This window comes from Salvia splendens, chromosome 20 (genome assembly GCF_004379255.2).
Source record: "Salvia splendens isolate huo1 chromosome 20, SspV2, whole genome shotgun sequence".
Taxonomy (NCBI): Eukaryota; Viridiplantae; Streptophyta; class Magnoliopsida; order Lamiales; family Lamiaceae; genus Salvia; species Salvia splendens.
Genome location: NC_056051.1, coordinates 22894428 through 22912925, shown reverse-complemented (window position 1 = coordinate 22912925; position 18498 = coordinate 22894428). Strand labels below are relative to the sequence as shown.

General features: G+C 39.5%; 3 protein-coding genes across 3 annotated transcripts; 2 read left to right on the top strand and 1 right to left on the bottom strand.

Annotated features, from left to right (window-relative positions):
* Window positions 1-1587: 1587 nt before the first annotated feature.
* Window positions 1588-4952, top strand: LOC121780536 (4-coumarate--CoA ligase-like 6). Its single transcript, XM_042178113.1, has 6 exons — window positions 1588-2928; window positions 3065-3254; window positions 3338-3483; window positions 3607-3674; window positions 4458-4560; window positions 4648-4952. The coding sequence occupies exons 1-6, from the start codon at window positions 1846-1848 to the stop codon at window positions 4759-4761; spliced, it is 1704 nt and encodes a 567-aa protein (XP_042034047.1). The 5' UTR covers window positions 1588-1845; the 3' UTR covers window positions 4762-4952.
* Window positions 4953-5953: 1001 nt separating this feature from the next.
* On the bottom strand, window positions 5954-7427 carry LOC121781971 (G-type lectin S-receptor-like serine/threonine-protein kinase At1g67520). The gene is made up of 2 exons (XM_042179667.1): window positions 6937-7427; window positions 5954-6582 (listed from the first exon to the last, which is right to left on the bottom strand). Exons 1-2 carry the CDS (start codon window positions 7425-7427, stop codon window positions 6075-6077), a joined length of 999 nt encoding a protein of 332 aa, XP_042035601.1. The 3' UTR covers window positions 5954-6074.
* Window positions 7428-9845: 2418 nt separating this feature from the next.
* Window positions 9846-17305, top strand: LOC121781687 (G-type lectin S-receptor-like serine/threonine-protein kinase At1g11330). Its single transcript, XM_042179395.1, has 9 exons — window positions 9846-10104; window positions 10222-10381; window positions 14695-15338; window positions 15550-15648; window positions 15739-15917; window positions 16007-16217; window positions 16294-16531; window positions 16615-16765; window positions 16840-17305. Exons 1-9 carry the CDS (start codon window positions 9846-9848, stop codon window positions 17146-17148), a joined length of 2250 nt encoding a protein of 749 aa, XP_042035329.1. The 3' UTR covers window positions 17149-17305.
* Window positions 17306-18498: the final 1193 nt, after the last annotated feature.

Below are 18498 nucleotides of genomic sequence, written 5' to 3'. Positions count from 1 at the left end.
TAAAGTATTCAAGTAATGATCGGAGTGCGAACAACATATCCACAACCATCAACCCAAACACAGACGCTATCGCAACAGAAATCCTTGGTAATAGTAGTTCCGTCTTTCAGGACTATAGCCTTCACATATGGATTCTCACTCTCGATCACGATAGCCGTCTCTTCGCCCTTCTTCCCCACCAACTCCGGCCACGAATCCTTCCCTATACATACACACATAATTCATAGATATCAAATGACATATAGACATTTAATGAAAGCAAGATGAACAAGGTGGTACTTGCCTAGACACCTCGACATATCAAAAATTATTGCATGCTTGATTCCTGACAAGTGAAGTAGATTATAGTTAATGATGGATTTACACACTTCACACCATATTTATAGAGATAGATTGAAAGAAAGAGATTCACACCGTTTAAAAAAAAAATAAAAGAAGAGAAATAGTGATACTTGGAGAGTACATCTTTCACATTTTCGAACAATTATTGATTGGTTATTTTTATTTACAATTTTCCTCTTATGAATTTATGAGGAGACATCTATATGGTCCAAACTTTCACGCTTCTCTCCTTCACACAAAGCTTTGATAATTGATAACAACTAGAAACAATTTTACTCACATTCAAAATACAAGTTATATATCATAAATTGATCAAATATTACAAAGATTTCTAACAATCTTTAAAATATCCAAGTTATTTAAATTAGACCACCTCTAAATAAAATTGTAATACCAAAAACCTCTTAATAAAGAGAATATTGAGTGTATGTGTTCGATTTCCTTTTCTTTTCTGCCCATTTGCAGAAAGAAAATTTTCTTGAAGAAAACATCTTCCAGGCTATAAATAGTCTGGGCTGGAGAATGTCTGAAGACAGTGAGCCCAAATTATAATTAATGTCACTTTAATCCAATAAGATATTGTCAATTACGTACCTCCACACCATGCCCTCTATACTTGAGAGTATTTTGAGCCGAAAAATATCAAAAAGTTAGTATAACAATTCTATATATGTATCAAAAATATATTTATATATAAAATTATAAATGGCTTCATAAACATATGTAATGTAGAGACTTTTCATCTTCTCATATTTGTATACGTTAGTTTATGAATCATATTTTTTCTTTATTGGAATTTTTTTGTTCACGTTATTTATAATTTTTATATAAATATATTTTTTATAATTAATGTCCTATATATGTATTTTATTTTTAACTGTCTCATTTAGTTACAAGCCATTTATAATTAAATAAAAATAATCAAAATTAAATGTTGTAACATGACATCTTGATAATTAAATTTATGATTTCAATTTTATATTTAATACTATATTTAAGAATTTTATAATATTTTAATTTACTTTCTAAACTTTGAAGAGAAAGAATAAAATAGGATTTAATATAAAGTGATTGAAAAATATCAATTCAGGTAAGGAAGATTATTAGTATTGGACATAAATGTTAGGTTTCACTCTTCCCGTGTGTATGTCGGCCTTAGAAATTCGCAGCCGTTAAAGTTTCCATCAATCTTCGATCTTCTCCCACTTTCTGCACTTTCAGCCACATATATTCATATCGTGATTTCCATCTTATTCCAGTTTTATTCCAAATTGCCTAGCGGATTTCAGGACACATAAAATTTTGATTGATAAAAATGCTGTCTTTACATTTTTGAGGAGATACGCATCACAAGTAGTGTGGGATTACATTTCATATCACCTTATTTTGTGGTGCTTTTCGCAGATTCCTTTGTACTCTTCTGGCGCTACTTTAAATAGCCAAGAAAAATATATGCTCGTCTTAATTTAAGCATTTTAGCCTTTCATCCTCTCTGGTCTCTCCATGGCTGCATTGTCGAAAGCCCATGTTGAGTTGAGTGATGGGATTAATGAAACAATAAAGTTGACAGAATCCCATCCTTCTTGGTATTCACCTCAAACAGGGATATATTCCAGCAAATACCCTTCAATCAACCTCCCTTCTCAGCCTCTTCTTGATGTTGTTTCCTTCATTTTCTCACATAAACACAATGGCCTACATGCACTCGTTGATTCGGCATCTGGGCTTTCGGTTCCATACTCAAAGCTCTTACCTTTGGTGAAATCCATGGCTGCTGGCCTCCACCATTTGGGAGTGAAGCAAGGTGATGTAATCTTGATTTTGCTGCCCAATTCTGTTTGTTTCCCTGTAGTTTTCTTGGGTGCTTTGAGTCTCGGTGCAGTTGTGACCACCATGAATCCCTTGAGTAGTTTGTTGGAGATAAAAAGACAGTTTCTTGATTGTAATGCATCTTTAGTATTTGCTGCCATTGGTAAAGTTGATGAGTTAGTTAATGCCTTAGGGGGTTGCCATGTAGTTGGAGTGCCCGAAGCTTTAGATGTCAACTCTCTGTCTAGTAATGATTCCGTTTTCCATAACCTGATTTCTAGTGATCCTGCAATGGCACCGAGGCCTAGAATTGTGCAGCAGGACACTGCCGCGATTTTGTACTCATCGGGCACTACTGGTAGGTCTAAAGGTGTTATGTTGAGCCATGGGAACTTCATAGCTATGATTGAGCTTTTTGTGAGATTTGAGGCTTCCCTTTATGACTATCCTAGTTCAGAGAATGTCTACTTGGCTGTTATCCCAATGTTCCATGTGTATGGATTGTCTCTATTCGTTTTGGGATTGTTGTCGTTGGGGGGTACTATTGTCACTATGAAACGATTCAATGCTATTGAAATGGCGAGATCTATTGAGAAATATGGTGTCACTCACCTTCATTCTGTTCCACCTATACTGGTAGCATTGACAAAGAAAGCTAAGAAAGGTTGTGCCAGTAGTTTTCGGAGTTTGAAGCAGGTTTGCTGTGGGGCAGCTCCGTTGAGCGAGAAAAGCATCACTGAACTGGTTGAGTCACTCCCCTATGTTGATTTCATTCAGGTATTTCGTATGCAGATGGCTTTATCTTACTTAGTTTATGGCTAATCCCTTTGTGATGATTTAATGGTTAGAACCTGCATATACTATAGGTAGTTTGTTCCAAATATATCGAGAATGACAATGATTTTTTGCTCAGGGTTATGGTATGACAGAATCAACAGCTGTGGCAACTCGTGGCTACAATACCATCGGAGCTCACAGATATTCGTCTGCAGGACTTCTTTCGCCTAATGTTGAAGCTAAAGTGGTAGATTGGGTCAAAGGCGCTCACTTGCCTCCAGGTTCCGTTGGTGAGCTATGGTTGCGCTCACCTGGAAACATGAAAGGTAATTGATTTTCCTCTTTGTCGTTAACATCATAAACTCAAAGAAGTTCTGTAGATATTGATGTTCGGATCATGTTGCTACAGGGTACTTGAATAATATTGAAGCAACGATGGTTGCACTCGACAAAGACGGTTGGCTACATACGGGGGACATTGTTTATTTCGATCAAGAAGGATACTTGTATGTGATTGACCGCTTGAAAGAGGTCATCAAGTACAAAGGCTTCCAGGTTTTCCTCCGTCTGCGCTAATTAAGCAACTCCAGTTGCCTATATTCATGAACCATAAAAGTTTGATGTAGAATTACTGCACTGTGGTTATTGATTCTGGTTTGGTCATTCTGTTATATTCAGATTGCTCCTGCTGATTTAGAGGCAGTTTTGATGACACACCATGAAATTCTTGATGCGGCTGTTACAGGGTAAGAGCGAGTTGTTGAAAGATATTCTGTCCATTAATTGATATCTATATTACGTTAAAGTTTGACATGGATCTTATAGTGATGAACCTACGAAACCTGGTGTTTTTCCCTACTGGTTTTATACTTGAATTTGTTGATTTTGCGAGGAATGTGTCACTGCTGATACTTGATATGGATTAGTATTTGGATTCCAGGTCAGAATAAATTGATTTATGTGGAGTATCACACGGCATATTGCTATGCAGGTCTGCCTGTCGTTGAGTCCTAGTAATTCTTGCTTTTGAGACATGAGGAAGTTTATGTGTATAACAGATGCTGTTGTTTTGATTCAATTGCTTGAGGGGTCATTGTTAGTTCATCTTATGCTCTGAAACGAAAACTCATAAGGTCGGATGACTTAAATGGATCTCGCTCAGAGTATCGTTGATCAGTGAAGACTTATCCTTTCTATAACTTTTTCATAATGTAGATCTTAATTGCCTAGCCATCAAATTTTCAGAAATGCAAGTTTTGTTACCAGATGAAAGTGCAATAGTCATCTCAATTTCTCTAACACTGATCTGATCCTTATTTCGCCAAAAACTCGTCTTGAAATTCTCGTCTCCTCTTCATGAAAACTCCTAGTTAATCTGTCTGTTGCTTTACTGGAAAACTGCTGGTTTGAGTAAACAATAGTAATTCATGTGTTCCTTTGGCATGGACAAATTGTTTTTCAAGTGACTCTGTAATTTCTACTAGTTAATGAATTCTGACCAGGACATTTTGACCCTTCGTACGAAGCAGTATGAAGGACGAAGAAGCTGGAGAGATCCCCGTTGCATTTGTTGTTCCCAGAGAAGGGAGTTTCCTCACCGAAGCAGCTGTGATGAACTACGTGGCGAAGCAGGTCCCATTCTTGCTGCTTTCATCAGCTAACCGATACTGTTATAGCTTTCGTTGTATTGTTGTCACAATTTAGCGTCGTTTGATGCAGGTTGCACCTTATAAGAAAGTGAGGAAGGTCTACTTTCGCTCGTCTATACCGCGATCGCCTGCAGGAAAAATACTAAGGAGAGAGCTCAGGAACATGTTAATTTCCAAGCTTTAGGCCTATATACATTTATATACAGAAGCAGTCTACAGATATGCTGTGAAAAGATTGTGACTGAAGCAGAAGAAGAAAATTGCATTCTTTCATGTGCATATTGGGATCACCTTCATGTTTTATCAACAAAATTTGTGCATTGATCTTTTCTTTTTGCCATTGCAATGAAATTAAGATCCCATTCAATGTATTAACCAACAAATAGATATTTATGCAGTATTATAAAAGTCTATACAAGTTATTGCTCATAATCACTATTTTTAATATGCACTAGATAAATTTCCTATCGTGAAATAGTCCATAAATCACAAAAAGTACTACTATTTTGTAATTAATGTACATACCGCCTTCGTCCAAAAAAAAAATAAATTTTTAAAAATATTATAAATGTTAATGTAAAATTAATTAAGTAAGAAAACAAAAAATAACTTAAAATATTTTTTCATGTAAACCGAGACCAACACATTAGAGGATAACTTACTAAGTTACTATATATAGATAATGATTAATTTTGGTAGACTGCCCAAAATAGAAAATTATTTATTGTCGTGAATAAAAATACTTCATCCGTTTCACTGAAGATGACTCACTTTTTTTTTGATTTGTCAGAATCAAGATGACTTATTACTAAATATGGAACATCTTTATCTCTACCTTATTTTATACTCCCTCCGTCCCAGATAATTTGTCCCATTTTTCCATTTCGGTCCGTCCCACATAATTTGTCACATTTCACTTTTACTATTTTTGGTAGTGGACATCATATTCCACTAACTCATTTCTACTCACATTTTACTATAAAACTAATATATAAAAATATGACTCACATTCTATTAACTTTTTCAACTCACTTTTCATTACATTTCTTAAAACCCGTGCCCGGTCAAAGTGAGACGAATTATCCGGGACGGAGGGAGTATTTCTTACTTTAGTCCCTCTAATTTACACACAAAATAAAAAAAAAACTGCATAAAATCTCGTGTTGTCGTGTCATTTTCGTTTTGATAGAAGTAGTAATAAATAAGGAGCTAAAGTTGGCCTAAGAATGGTCATCAGTCAAAGTCAAAATCAATATCGATTCCACATTATATATTTCTACATAACATGAATTCGAAAAGGTCAAAATTAACGAGTGTTTAAAGACTGTTCAATTAAAATTAATATGTTTATGATATTGTATTGTCCCCCCTTGAAATTCAAAACAATAAAAACATTCCACTCCCATCTAAATATATAAATAAGGTCGATTTACATGAAATTCTCTATATAATATCAACAAAACATAGTAAACAAGTAATCATAATGCACACAACAAATTAGATTACAAACAGCACCAAGTCCAAAACCACCGCCGCGAATGCAAAACCAGCCCACGCACGTAACCCCGCCGCCGCACTATCAGGCGGCGGTGCCGGCTGCTCCGCCGCTGCATCAGGCCGCGCGAGAAACATGGACCTGTCGACGTCAACTATGTCTCCATCGGACTCCAGCCTCCAGCCCGACAAAACCGGCGCCGGCGACCCGGGAAACGGCAGCACCGTGAACATAACATACTCCTCCTCCTCCTCTGCAGTGAAGTTGAAGTTAAAGTTAAACACATCGCGCCCGATACCCACATTCTCGAACTCCGCCCGTGACTGCCCCGCCTCGTCGCGGTAGTATTTCAGCTCGCCGCTCCTCCATATAGCAGCCCCGCGCCTCCTCACCACCAAATTCCTCGAGCTCGAATCCCACTCCATAGAGTAAGCTCCCGGGGCCGGATCGTTCTCGGCGGCCCAAGAAGTCAGTGTCCAGTTCCTCTTGATGCTTCGTTCAACGCCGAGCCTACAAAATAAAAAAAGAATGGCTAAGAAATTATTTTAATCCAATTAAAGGCGTCAATTTATGTTTATAATTATACCACCGACGCTTAAAAAATTCGTCTTTATTTTTGTGTTTCAACTAAATTTAGGGAAGACAAATGAAACATCCCAAAAAACAAAAGAGTACTACTCCTAGTTTTTAATGATTTAGTTAAATAATAGGGTCCACTTACTTACCTAAAATGGGGGGAAAAATGAAATTTTAAATCGCATATGTAAAGCCTTTCTATAAAGTGGAGTAATTTTTCAAAATTTTCAACATAAGTGAGTACGTCTCTATTTTTGTGTAAATACTACTAGTAAGTTTTCGTAGTACCTCATCCCTCCGAGGAGGGTGTCGGAAGGCTGGTCGAAGCTGTGCCAGAAGAGGCCGGCTGGCCCGTTCGAGTTCACCAGGAAGTTCCCCGTATCGGTGAGTGTGGCCGTGACGTTTTCCACCTCGGATGATCGGCCAGCGTAGAGATCGATAGGCGCGCCGCCGCCGTCGTGGGTGATGGTGAGCTGGCCTCTGGCGCCGAGTGTTAAGGTGGGGTTTGAGTTGGTAGGGATAGGATTTCGTCGGTTTCCGATCCAGACGGGGGAAGAAAGCCTGGATCTACCGGTGAACCAGAGGGCTAAGTAGGTGGAGTTGGAGTTTGGTGGAGTGTAGAAGCGGAGGGAGAAGGCACCATTGTTGGAGATGAGTTGGGATGTTGAGTTGAGATTCTCTCCTTGTCTGAGAGTGTCGATGGAGGAGACTTGGATGGCTAAGCAGTGGAGAGAGATTAATAGGAGAGTTGATGCTAATGAAAGTTTAGGAGATTGCATGGTTGGAAAGAGATGGTTTGAGTGAGATTGAAAGGGGGCTTGCCATCCCTTTTATAGGGTTCATAGTTGGATGAGTCGGTTATCTTGTTTGAATTTTTAGTTTGAATATGTCTCAGTAGAAATGTCAAATATATCAATCTTTTACAAACTCAAGCCATGCTATATTATTTATACGTGTTGAAAGTCAAATTCACCACGACCGTACATAATGCGATCGATAAGTATGCAACTCAGTCTCGGTGTAGTTGTTTCTTAGTAGGTCGCTTGATTGATTAAGTCGGTTATATAATTATAAAAGATTATCATCATTAGCACTGTACAATATGCCGAGCCTTGAAATTATATAATTACAGAATGAGTTTTATTTGTGATTAAAATAATCATAAGATAGTGAGATTGGTTGAAATGAGTTTTATTTGTGATTAACTTAGCATTGGATTTTATGTCTTTTTGGTTGCCCAAATTATGTGTAATATTTATACTTTTAGTAAAGTGATTGGTAAACGTAATAACAAGATTAAAGAGTATTAGTTTCAATTTACTTAATAATATAAATTTTATTATACTCGCTCATATATTTGGGATGCCACTTATTTTATGCATAATTTGTAAAATAATGGAGAATGGGGCTCACTCCATTCGAAAGAAGAAGAAGTTACCAAAAGAAAAAAGTTTATTCATATGGAATGAACCAAAATGGAAAAAATCTATTTTTATAGAATGGGGAGAGTATTAGTTGATAGAATGAATATTAATAAAATTTTATTTAATTATTGTGAAACAATAAATAATCGGTCAATAATAGCCCTAGCTACTAATTTTATTTTTTCTCATTTAGAAAGAATCAAAATTATCTACTATGAGCTCAATAATCGATAACAATAACAATAACATCGATGCTCAATACTAATATATTTTGTGTTGTGAATTATTAATGTATTAGAAAACTGAAATGATTTTCAATTCTCAAAGTTTTTACGAAAACCACCTATATTTGATTTCATGTTTTTACTGAGGTCAACTAGAATCACATATAAGTGAAGCGTGTTGTGGCCTCACAACTAGAGTTGTTTTGATGTTACTCAAACCTCACAAAAAATGAAAAAACACTAATCCCCATCGTTTCCAAACACCGATGAGTGTGACTCCTTCAATTTTGCAGTGGATATGCATCACAATGTGTCTCGGCATCAAAGCAGTTTCCTCCATCGGCACAAGGAGACTATCTCGACTCGTCGTCTCAGCTAGACTCCCCCAACGGCCTCTTCACGCTACGCTTCTACGCCCCTGAATCCAACCAATCCACACCTCAAGATTTACTTAGCAATCGTCTTCAACAGCAAAGCAATCTGGATCGCCAACCGCGACAACCCCGTCCTCAAAAACTCCGACCCCCTGCTGACCCTCGGCTCCCGAGGCGACCTCACCATCACCCACGATGGCGCCCATCCCATCCCCCTCTACACCGCCCGAGGACCAAACACCACTACAACTAACATAACCGCCACACTCCTCGACACCGGGATTTTCATCGTTCGCTCGAATCATGAACCACAACAAGTGTTATGGCAGAGCTACGATCACCCCACCAACACTCTTCTCTCATGAATGAAACTATCAGCAAACACCAAGATCACTTCATGGCTCACGCCGTCTAATCCTGCGCCCGGCCCTTTCACTCTGGAGTGGGATCTGAGTCCAGGTTGATAGAAATCCGCATGGTTCCATCCTCAAACTTTTTCAGTTTCAGCCAACGACCCGCTCTGATACTATAATAAAAAAATAATTCATATTGTTACACTAATATGGGATTCTTAAAGATGGTAATCGAGAGATGCGAGATTCATGAGGCGAGATTCAGAAGTAGAAGATGATTTGTATTTCTTTGTTATTTTTACAATAGAATTCAACACTTCCTATCTATGGAAAATACAACCAATCTATTCTAGGACAATATGTAATTGTATCAATCCTAGTCAATCAATAATTCTTCACAGTCAATCTGCAATCTTCTCTCCTCTTGATATGTTTTGACACTCCCCCTAAAGTTGAGCAATGGTATCTCTGATGCATAACTGGCCCAATATTTCTTTGAAGACCTTTGGATAAACAGCTTTGGTGAGTATATCCGCAAGTTGCTCCTCTGAGCGGACAAATGAGAATTCAATAATGCCTCCTTCCAATTTTTCTTTGATGAAGTGGCGATCAACTTCCACATGCTTCGTCTTGTCGTGTTCCACTGGATTTTCTGAGATACTAATAGTCGTCTTGTTGTCGCAGAACAATTGGCTTTTCCGAGTAGGTGGAAAACCAATTTCTGTCAACAATCTCCTCAACCATAGGATCTCCGTAAGTCCACTATTTATATATTTCGTTTCAATTGCCAACACAGGCGAGCTGGTCATCAGACGGCGGGGGATGGCGTACTGGAGGAGTGGACGCCTCGTGGACTTTCACGACGACGATTTGGGGAATGTCAAGAATTTTGAGAATTACTATATGAGGCCTGATCACGACAACTTCAACTATAACTTAACTAGCGGGGGAGACTACTTCATGTACACAGTGATCCAGGGCGGGACGTTGGAGAGCCGAAAGGCGACTTCAGGGTGGTTGCTGGACGAGACAGGGAACGTGTCGACCATCGATAAGGGTGTGAGCTGTGGGAGCTGCCCAAGTGCAGGAACATGAATCAGGTGTTTGATCGGCGGTCGGGAGATTTCAGGGACGTAAGAGGGAGATCGGTTATGCCAACTATCGATGGAAACGAGAGCCTTATCCTGAGTGACTGCAGGGATACCTGCTGGAGATGGAGTGATTGTGAATGCGCGGGCTATGCGAATTATATGGGGCAAGACTATGGGTGCAGCTATTGGATTGGGGGAGATTTGGAGTGGCTGCAAGATAATTCTGGTGCCGATGACAAGATATATGTTCTTCAACTCCACCAAAAGGTACCTTGCTATATGCATATGGTAACATTAGTTGTTCTGATATCATGATAAAAAAAAATATAATCCTGAATAAGCTAACTTACAAAAGCAAAATTGTTTATAGGAATAATCCTTGGTGATAGGAGGAGTGTCTCATGGGATTTATATACTCATTTCTCATAATAGATGGCACACTTAGGGATTGACACGAGATTTTATGTGATGTTGTTTTGTGTATTAGGTAGGTGGAAAGAGAAAATAGTATATTTATATTAATATGAGAGGGAGTTTTTTTTAAAAGAAATGTGACATCTTTTGTGGGACAAACTAAAAAGAAAAGTGTGACATATATTATGGGACGGAGGGAGTACTAATTTCAGTTTTCCATTGACACGGATGGAAAGAAAGAGTGAGTTAATTATTACTTCATTTTCTTTCCTAGTTAGAGTTTGGAGGAGTATAGAAACTGAGGGAGGCGCCATTGTTGGAGATGAGTTGAGATAGTTGAAAAATAGAATTGAATTGTGGAAATATAAATACTAAGTCTTTTCTATATTATTTTTATTTTTTACTTTATCATTTTTTCCACTTTAACTATTTATTATTATTTTTACATGGTTGGATTGTGTTGAAAGAGATGATTTGACTGAGATTGAAAGGTGGCATGGAATACCTTTCTATAGCAGTAGGCTGAGTCGGCTATCTTGTTTGAATTTTCAGTTTGAATATTCCCAGGAGAAATTTATGTTGGTGCGGCCATTTCAATATCAATACCATTTTTAGAGTCTCACGCGCATGACTGTTGCATATATTGACTGTTTAAAGTCAGATCCCCTCTGGCCCATATCACAACGTTTATATAATTATAAAAGATCCTGATTATTAGCATTTAGCAGTTAGAGCATCTCCAGTGGGCGGACATCCCACTCGGACATCCACTAGGACATCCCAAAAACACCTCCTGCCACGTCACTAGGACATCCCACCCCACTGCCACATCACTAGGACATCCCCTGCATATCCGCCCTTCCCATCGCCCTTCCCACTAGGACATCCCGCAATTAAAAAAATCACAATAATTTAATTTTAACATAAACAAAAAGTACGGGAAAGCAAAATACGGAAAAATTACGGGAAATACTTGAAAAGGGCAAACATACAAAGTCATAAAACATAAAAAAAAAACAAATTTAGGAAAAAAAGAAAAAATACTTAATCATGAAAAAAAAATACATAGTCCAACATCCCCGGCTCACTCCGCACTGTCCTCGTCGCCCGTGCCGTCGCCGCTACCAGTGCCGCCCCCGTCGCCCGTGCCTGGCCCGTCGTCCCCTCCGCTTATCTCGGCGCCATCATCTCCAATGGGTGGCATCCCCAAATCGCGCCGACATCCATCGATGATTTCCTTCAGCATCCTCTTGTACGTCGCATCGGTCGCGCCATGCCACCTATGCATGGTCCGGATATAATTTTGGGTTATTTGTGCGCGGGCGAGGCGGTTGAAATCTTCCGATTCAGCAGGGGCCCCCGATTCGACCTCGAACGACCCGCTTCCACTGCTGCTTCCCCGACCCCTCCGCTGCGCTGCTTTTTGCCCAACCGGGCGACGACGACGGCGAGCGTCTGATTGAGGTAGCGGGGAAACCTCATCGGCTTCTGGGAGCTCGTGCGAACCAGCACTGCTGCTGTATTCACCGGAAGCGTTGATCTTCGTCCGCTTCCAGCCCGATTCGACACCCCCACAGAACTTTGGGGAATCCTTCACCACGAGAAAGGCCTCCCACTGGTCGAATTGTTTGAACTTCAAGGCTCTGTCGGGGTACTGAGAAAAGGAACGGCTCCGGACATCCTCCTCGGACATACCGCTGCTTGCCTGGCGGAGGTTGTTTTGGTAGATACCAGCGAATCGACTAAGCTTAGGCCTCAACCGCTCCCACTGTTTCCGGCACTGTTCCGAAACGCGACGCTTCGCCCCAGCCGGTTTGTGTGTGTGGTAGGCTTCAGCGATACGATGCCACAGTCTGTCAATATGCTGGTTGGCACCGACATAGGGATCCTCGACTATTGCCACCCAAGCCTTTGCAAGCGCAACGTTTTCCCACGGGCTCCAGACCGTCCTCTTTCCCATCTCTTCCTCATCCTCCTCCTCTGCCACCGTTCGAGAGGAAGAGTCCGGGGCTTTCCCCTTGTCCTTGCCACGTCCCATCCCCCTGCCCCTGCCCCTGCCCCTTGCTGCTGCCCCCACATCATCGGGAGTCTCCCTGATTGGAGATAGCCCCAACTCCTCAAAAGAGAAAGTTTCCAAGCCGGTGAACTGAGTCTCCGGAACATAAGTGGAGGGGGTATCCGTAGACAGCGTAGCCATCACCGGGCGATACACATCGTCCGCTACTGGTTCATGACCCCTGCCACCCCCCTCCCCCAGGCATCATCCCGGGCATCATCCCCGGCATCATCCCCTGCATCATCCCGGGCATCATCCCCGGCATCATCCCCGGCATCATCCCACCCATACCCATCATATTTGGGGTCATGCCCCCCATCCTCATACCCGGCATCATCATATTTGGGGTCATACCCCCCATACCACCCATCCAATTGTACATATAAGGGGACATCATCCCACCCATTCCACCCATTCCACCCATTCCACCCATCCCACCCATCCCCGACATTCCCGGAACCGTTGACGCACTTCCGCTAACGTTTCCCTCCAGATCTATGGGAAACGCCGGAGTCTGCGACTCGCTCGTGGCCGGGGAGTTCCTATCGTTCTCCATTAAGTAGAAATGAAATTTGTAGTAAAAGAAGAGAGAAACTTGTTAACACAAGTGGTGCAAATGAAAAGAAGTTCAACGAGCCGTATATATAGAATTTAAAAAAAAAAAAAAAAAAAAAATCAAATATCGGACGTCCGACCGGGACGTCCGACCTTCGCCACAGTGGCGCCCGTCCACCCGCCCTTCCCGGGGACGTCCGAGGACACCCGACGTCCTCACGGGACGTCCGTATCCGACCTCCGACCTCCCAACGGCGGACGTCCCGTCGCCCTTCCCGGTGTCCGACCGGACGTCCTACCGGAGGGGCGCCATAGGAGATGCTCTTAGCAACATACATTATGTTGAGACTTAGAAATACATATATAGGAAAAATTGAATAAATTTTATTAATAACGTAGTATATCTATTTTAACCAAACCGGATCAATGAATTCTACTACTGTGGTAAAGAAATTAAGTCAATTAAAATGACTTAGAGAAGAGTATATGTGTAATGCACAATTGTCCGTTATTAACAAATCTTATGGAATATAAGAATATGGTTTGTGATTCATTGAGATTTTTTAGCCTAATTGAGAATTGGTATGATTTATCAACCACTCATTTTTGTTAAATGAGTGGTCAGAATTTGTCACATGAAAAATATTTTTAGATTAATTAATTATGAAAGGGCATAATGATAATTTCATGGTACATTTTATTTAATAAATAATTTTTTAAAAATTTTTTCCCACTATATATACAATTCATGTCAACTACACAAATATAATGTCAACTACATATATAATTCATGCCAACTACACAAATATAATGTTAACTACATATACAATTCAGGTCAGCCATACACATATAATGTCAACTATAAGTTGTTGACATTTGATGTGCAGGCTATTGACAATAATATCCCGAGTTGACATAATCTACTTGCAGTTGACATTTTGAAAATGTTGTAAATGAGTGGCTGAAAATGTATCTCAATTCTCAATTAAGCTAAAAAATCTCAATCTAACAGGACTATATAACAATACTTGCTTTAAGTTAAAAAAATAACATAGTAATAAATGATAGTACTGTATTGCAACAATCAACGTGGCAATAGTCAATATATATTTATGCATTATGATTTATGAGTAAAATTCAAACATTTATATACTTGCTTTAAGTTAAAAAAATAACATAGTAATAAATGATAGTACTGTATTGCAACAATCAACGTGGCAATAGTCAATATATATTTATGCATTATGATTTATGAGTAAAATTCAAACATAAATTGATGCATATAACATAAATTTATTTGGAGTATTTATCTATAGTTTACGTGGCACAATAACAAAATTTGCAGAGATGTACATCAGCTGATATTTAGTATACATGCTAATATGCTATACATTAAGTACTAATATTACTCGTATATTTACTATTGTTATTCATCATTTCTTTTTACGCCAGTAGGATGAGTCGGTTATCCGGTTTTAACGTATCCTTCTTATAATTTCCAACCATACGAAGTGTGTTTGAAAAATAGACTACGTATTTTTGTTTCTTTTTTTAGTCGCTTAATATTAATTATATATAATCCGATATACAAGTACTGGAGGAGCGGACGCCTCGTGGATTATCACGACGACGATTTGGGGAATGTTAAGAATTTTGAGAATTTCTATATCAGCCCTGATCCTGACAACTTCAACTATAACTTAACAAGCCAAGGAGACTACTTCATGTATACAGTGATCCAAGTTGAAGGGCGGACGGTGGACAGCCGGAAGGTTACTTCAGGGTGGCTGCTGGACGAGGCGGGGAACATAACGACCATCGATGACAGGGGTATCACCCTGGTTATGGCCAGCGTTTGCTATGGTTACAACTCTGGTGATGATTTATACGACAAAGGGTGTGAGTTGTGGGAGCAGCCAAAGTGCTTGAAACGGCGTCAGTTGGTTGATCTGAGGTCGGGATACTTTACGCATGCCAACACGACACCAGTGGAACGAACATCTGACAGCAATGCAAGCCTTAGTCTGAGTGACTGCAGGGATGCCTGCTGGAAATGGAGTGATTGTGAATGCGCGGGCTATGCGAATTATATAGGACGAGACTCAGGGTGCAGCTATTGGATTGGTAGAGATTTGGAGTGGGTGCAGAATAGTGCAGGTTCCGATGAGAAGATATATGTTCTTCAATCTCCACCAAAAGGTATGTTTGATAATATATTCTCACATGAAATGATCAGTTGACATCATAAAACATATCAGTTCGCTGACACATGAATATTAGTTACTACATTAGTCAGTTGATATGATTTTCAACTCTCAGAGTTCTCCTTTTAACAACGTTATCAAGAGAACCAATCGATATAAACCAGTTACTTAATCCTGAATGAGCTAACTTGAAATTTTTGTGACAGCAAAAGCGAAATCGTATATAGGAATAATCCTGGGTGTAGTAAGTGCAGTTGTACTGCTTATGTTGGCAGTTGTTGTTTTGATCATGCGAAATCGTAAGGGTGAGCATGACATGTTTGTATTTCTTTCTTTCATTACCTCGAACTCAGTAATCTCAATTCTCATCCTATATTTGGATGGATGATCATCAGTGAAAAGGGAGGAAGAATTACATGAACTCCTGACAATGGAGGGATACACAGGAAGTTACGAGCTCGATAACAATGGTCACCAACTTAAGCTTTTCACTTACTCATCCGTCATCTCTGCCACAGACAACTTCTCCTCCAACAACAAACTGGGAGAGGGTGGTTTTGGCCCTGTTTATAAGGTCAGATCATTCACATTTTAATGCACCAATTCTTGTCTACTTTGTGAAACATCCAGTAGTACTCCATAAACATTACTACTAATGTACAGGGTAGAACAGGAGAAGGCCAAGACATAGCAGTGAAGCTTCTTTCGCGAAAGTCGGGACAAGGCTTGCTTGAGTTCAAAAATGAGCTCATACTCATCTCTGAGCTGCAGCATGTCAACCTTGTCAAGCTTGTAGGATTTTGCATTCACAAAGATGACAAAATGATTATATATGACTACATGCCTAACAAAAGTTTGGATTGCTTTCTCTTCGGTAAGTCTCCTCATCCACATTTCATTCATCAAATAGACAAGGTTAGTTTAGTGAATACAAATTTGCACAAACACAGGTCCATCCGGGAGGGAGCAGTTAGATTGGGAGAAACGGTTCAACATCATCGAGGGGACTGCTCAAGGGCTTCTTTATCTTCATAAGCACTCCCGCCTCAAAATCATCCATCGAGACATGAAACCAAACAACATACTACTTGATCAAAACATGACTCCCAAGATCTCTGATTTCGGCCTTGCAAGAATCTTCAAAGAAGCCGCTAGTGAAGTCAACACAAACAGACGCGTTGGGACTTAGTAAGTCACAGTATATGATTAACTCCTACACACCTTGATGCATAATTATTCCGAACTAACAAAATCAGTGTAATGTGTCGCAGTGGTTACATGGCCCCTGAGTATGCAATGCAAGGCATATTCTCAGTCAAATCCGACGTGTATAGCTATGGAGTTTTAGTACTAGAGATTGTGAGCGGTAGGAGAAACGGAAGCTTCCATGAGATTGAAGGCCCTTTGAGCATCGTGGAATACGTGAGTTTCGTATGATTTCATTACCTCTCATCAATTTGTGTCGAACTCTTGGAAACGAACGTGTTTAATTGCAGGCATGGGAGCTGTGGAGAAAAGATAGTGCACTCGAACTCATGGATCCGATGTTGAGGGAGGAGTCATGTGTGTTAGAGCAGCTGCAGAAATGCATTCACATTGGGCTTCTGTGTGTTGAAAATCATGCAGTGGATCGACCAACCATTGAAGATGTTTTATCCATGCTCAAAAATGAGACAGCAACCCTGCCAATGCCCAAAAATCCATCATTCATCACAAGAAATAGTGTGTTTCAACAAACTGACAAAGCTACACCGCAGCAGTCATCAGAAAATCAAGTCACACTTTCTCAGATGCAAGGAAGATAGAACCAAGAATAATTGTCCATTTTTTGGTGTATTTTGTTCTTCATCCAAATATTACAGTATTATTCCTTTTGTAATGTCCAAATTAAATTTCAGTTACCAACATTCTGTACCATTCAATATGGGGCATTTTTTTAAAAATTGAATTCCTAATCCCTAATTTGCCTCTAAAATGAAACTTGAGTTGCTTAAATATAGTTTCACATCATGCATGGTTTATAGGCTGTTGATACAGATATAGATTTATTGAGAGACTCATGATAGTAAAAAAAATTCAAAATTATTTTACTATGTCTTAGTATAACTTTAAATGATTAATTAGGGTTCACCGATCAAATTAGAGTTTATATTTATTTTTCAATTTTTATTAGAAATAAAATGGGTCATGGTCTTTTTTAAATCGGTTCTGGCCATTCAGAATAATGTGTTCGACTGTACCACAACTGTGGTCAACAAATGCCCAGATCAAGATATCCATCAAATTAAGTCACAGTCACATAAAATAAAAAGTAAATCCATTTTTCAACAATCATATCATATGTTTCCCAATGATGAAATTGGTTATAATTTCACTCCAACAATATTGTCCAAAAGTTAACAACCTCTAACGGCACAAATCATGGAACTATTGGTAAAGTAATGCTTGCTTTTACTTTAGGGCACCCGCAACGCTGTGCCGTTGCGGTTCCTATGCCGTTCCGGCGGAACGGTTCCGCTGCGGCACGCGTTGCAGGCTCCGTTCCGTCGCCATTCCGTGCCCATGCCGTTCCTATGCCCTGTCGCGTTCCGTTCCGGAGGAACGCGGAACGAAACGTTCCGCCACGCGCCGAGGCGACGTGGCGGCCTCCCATTCGACGCGTGAAACCCACTCGCTGCCCCGCGAGTAGGCTTCGTCCCGGTGACGCAATAATTCAATTTTTTTTAAAAAAATTCGAATTTAATATTAAAAAAAATTTTGCAACGGTAATGTGACCGTTTTTTATATCCGTTTTGTATTTTTTTTTTATTTATTTATTTACTCTATAAATACTCCTATTTCATACTCATTTCAATCACAAACACACATCTATTCCTCTCTATTTCCACCCCAATTTTCATCTCAAATCAACTCTGCTTTCCTTCTCCCAAATTTAATCAAACTAATGGATCCTTTTGAACAAATGCGTCAAATATTGCAACAATCACTTGAAGAAGATCGACGACGGGAGGCCGAAGTGTGTAATTTTTAATTGTGTGCTTTTTATTTTTTTAAGTTTAAGTTGTAATTTTTTTTAATGTTGTGTGTTTTTTAATAAAGTGTGTTTGTTTTTTAATAAAGTGTGTTTGTTTTTTAATAAAGTGTGTTTTTTTAAT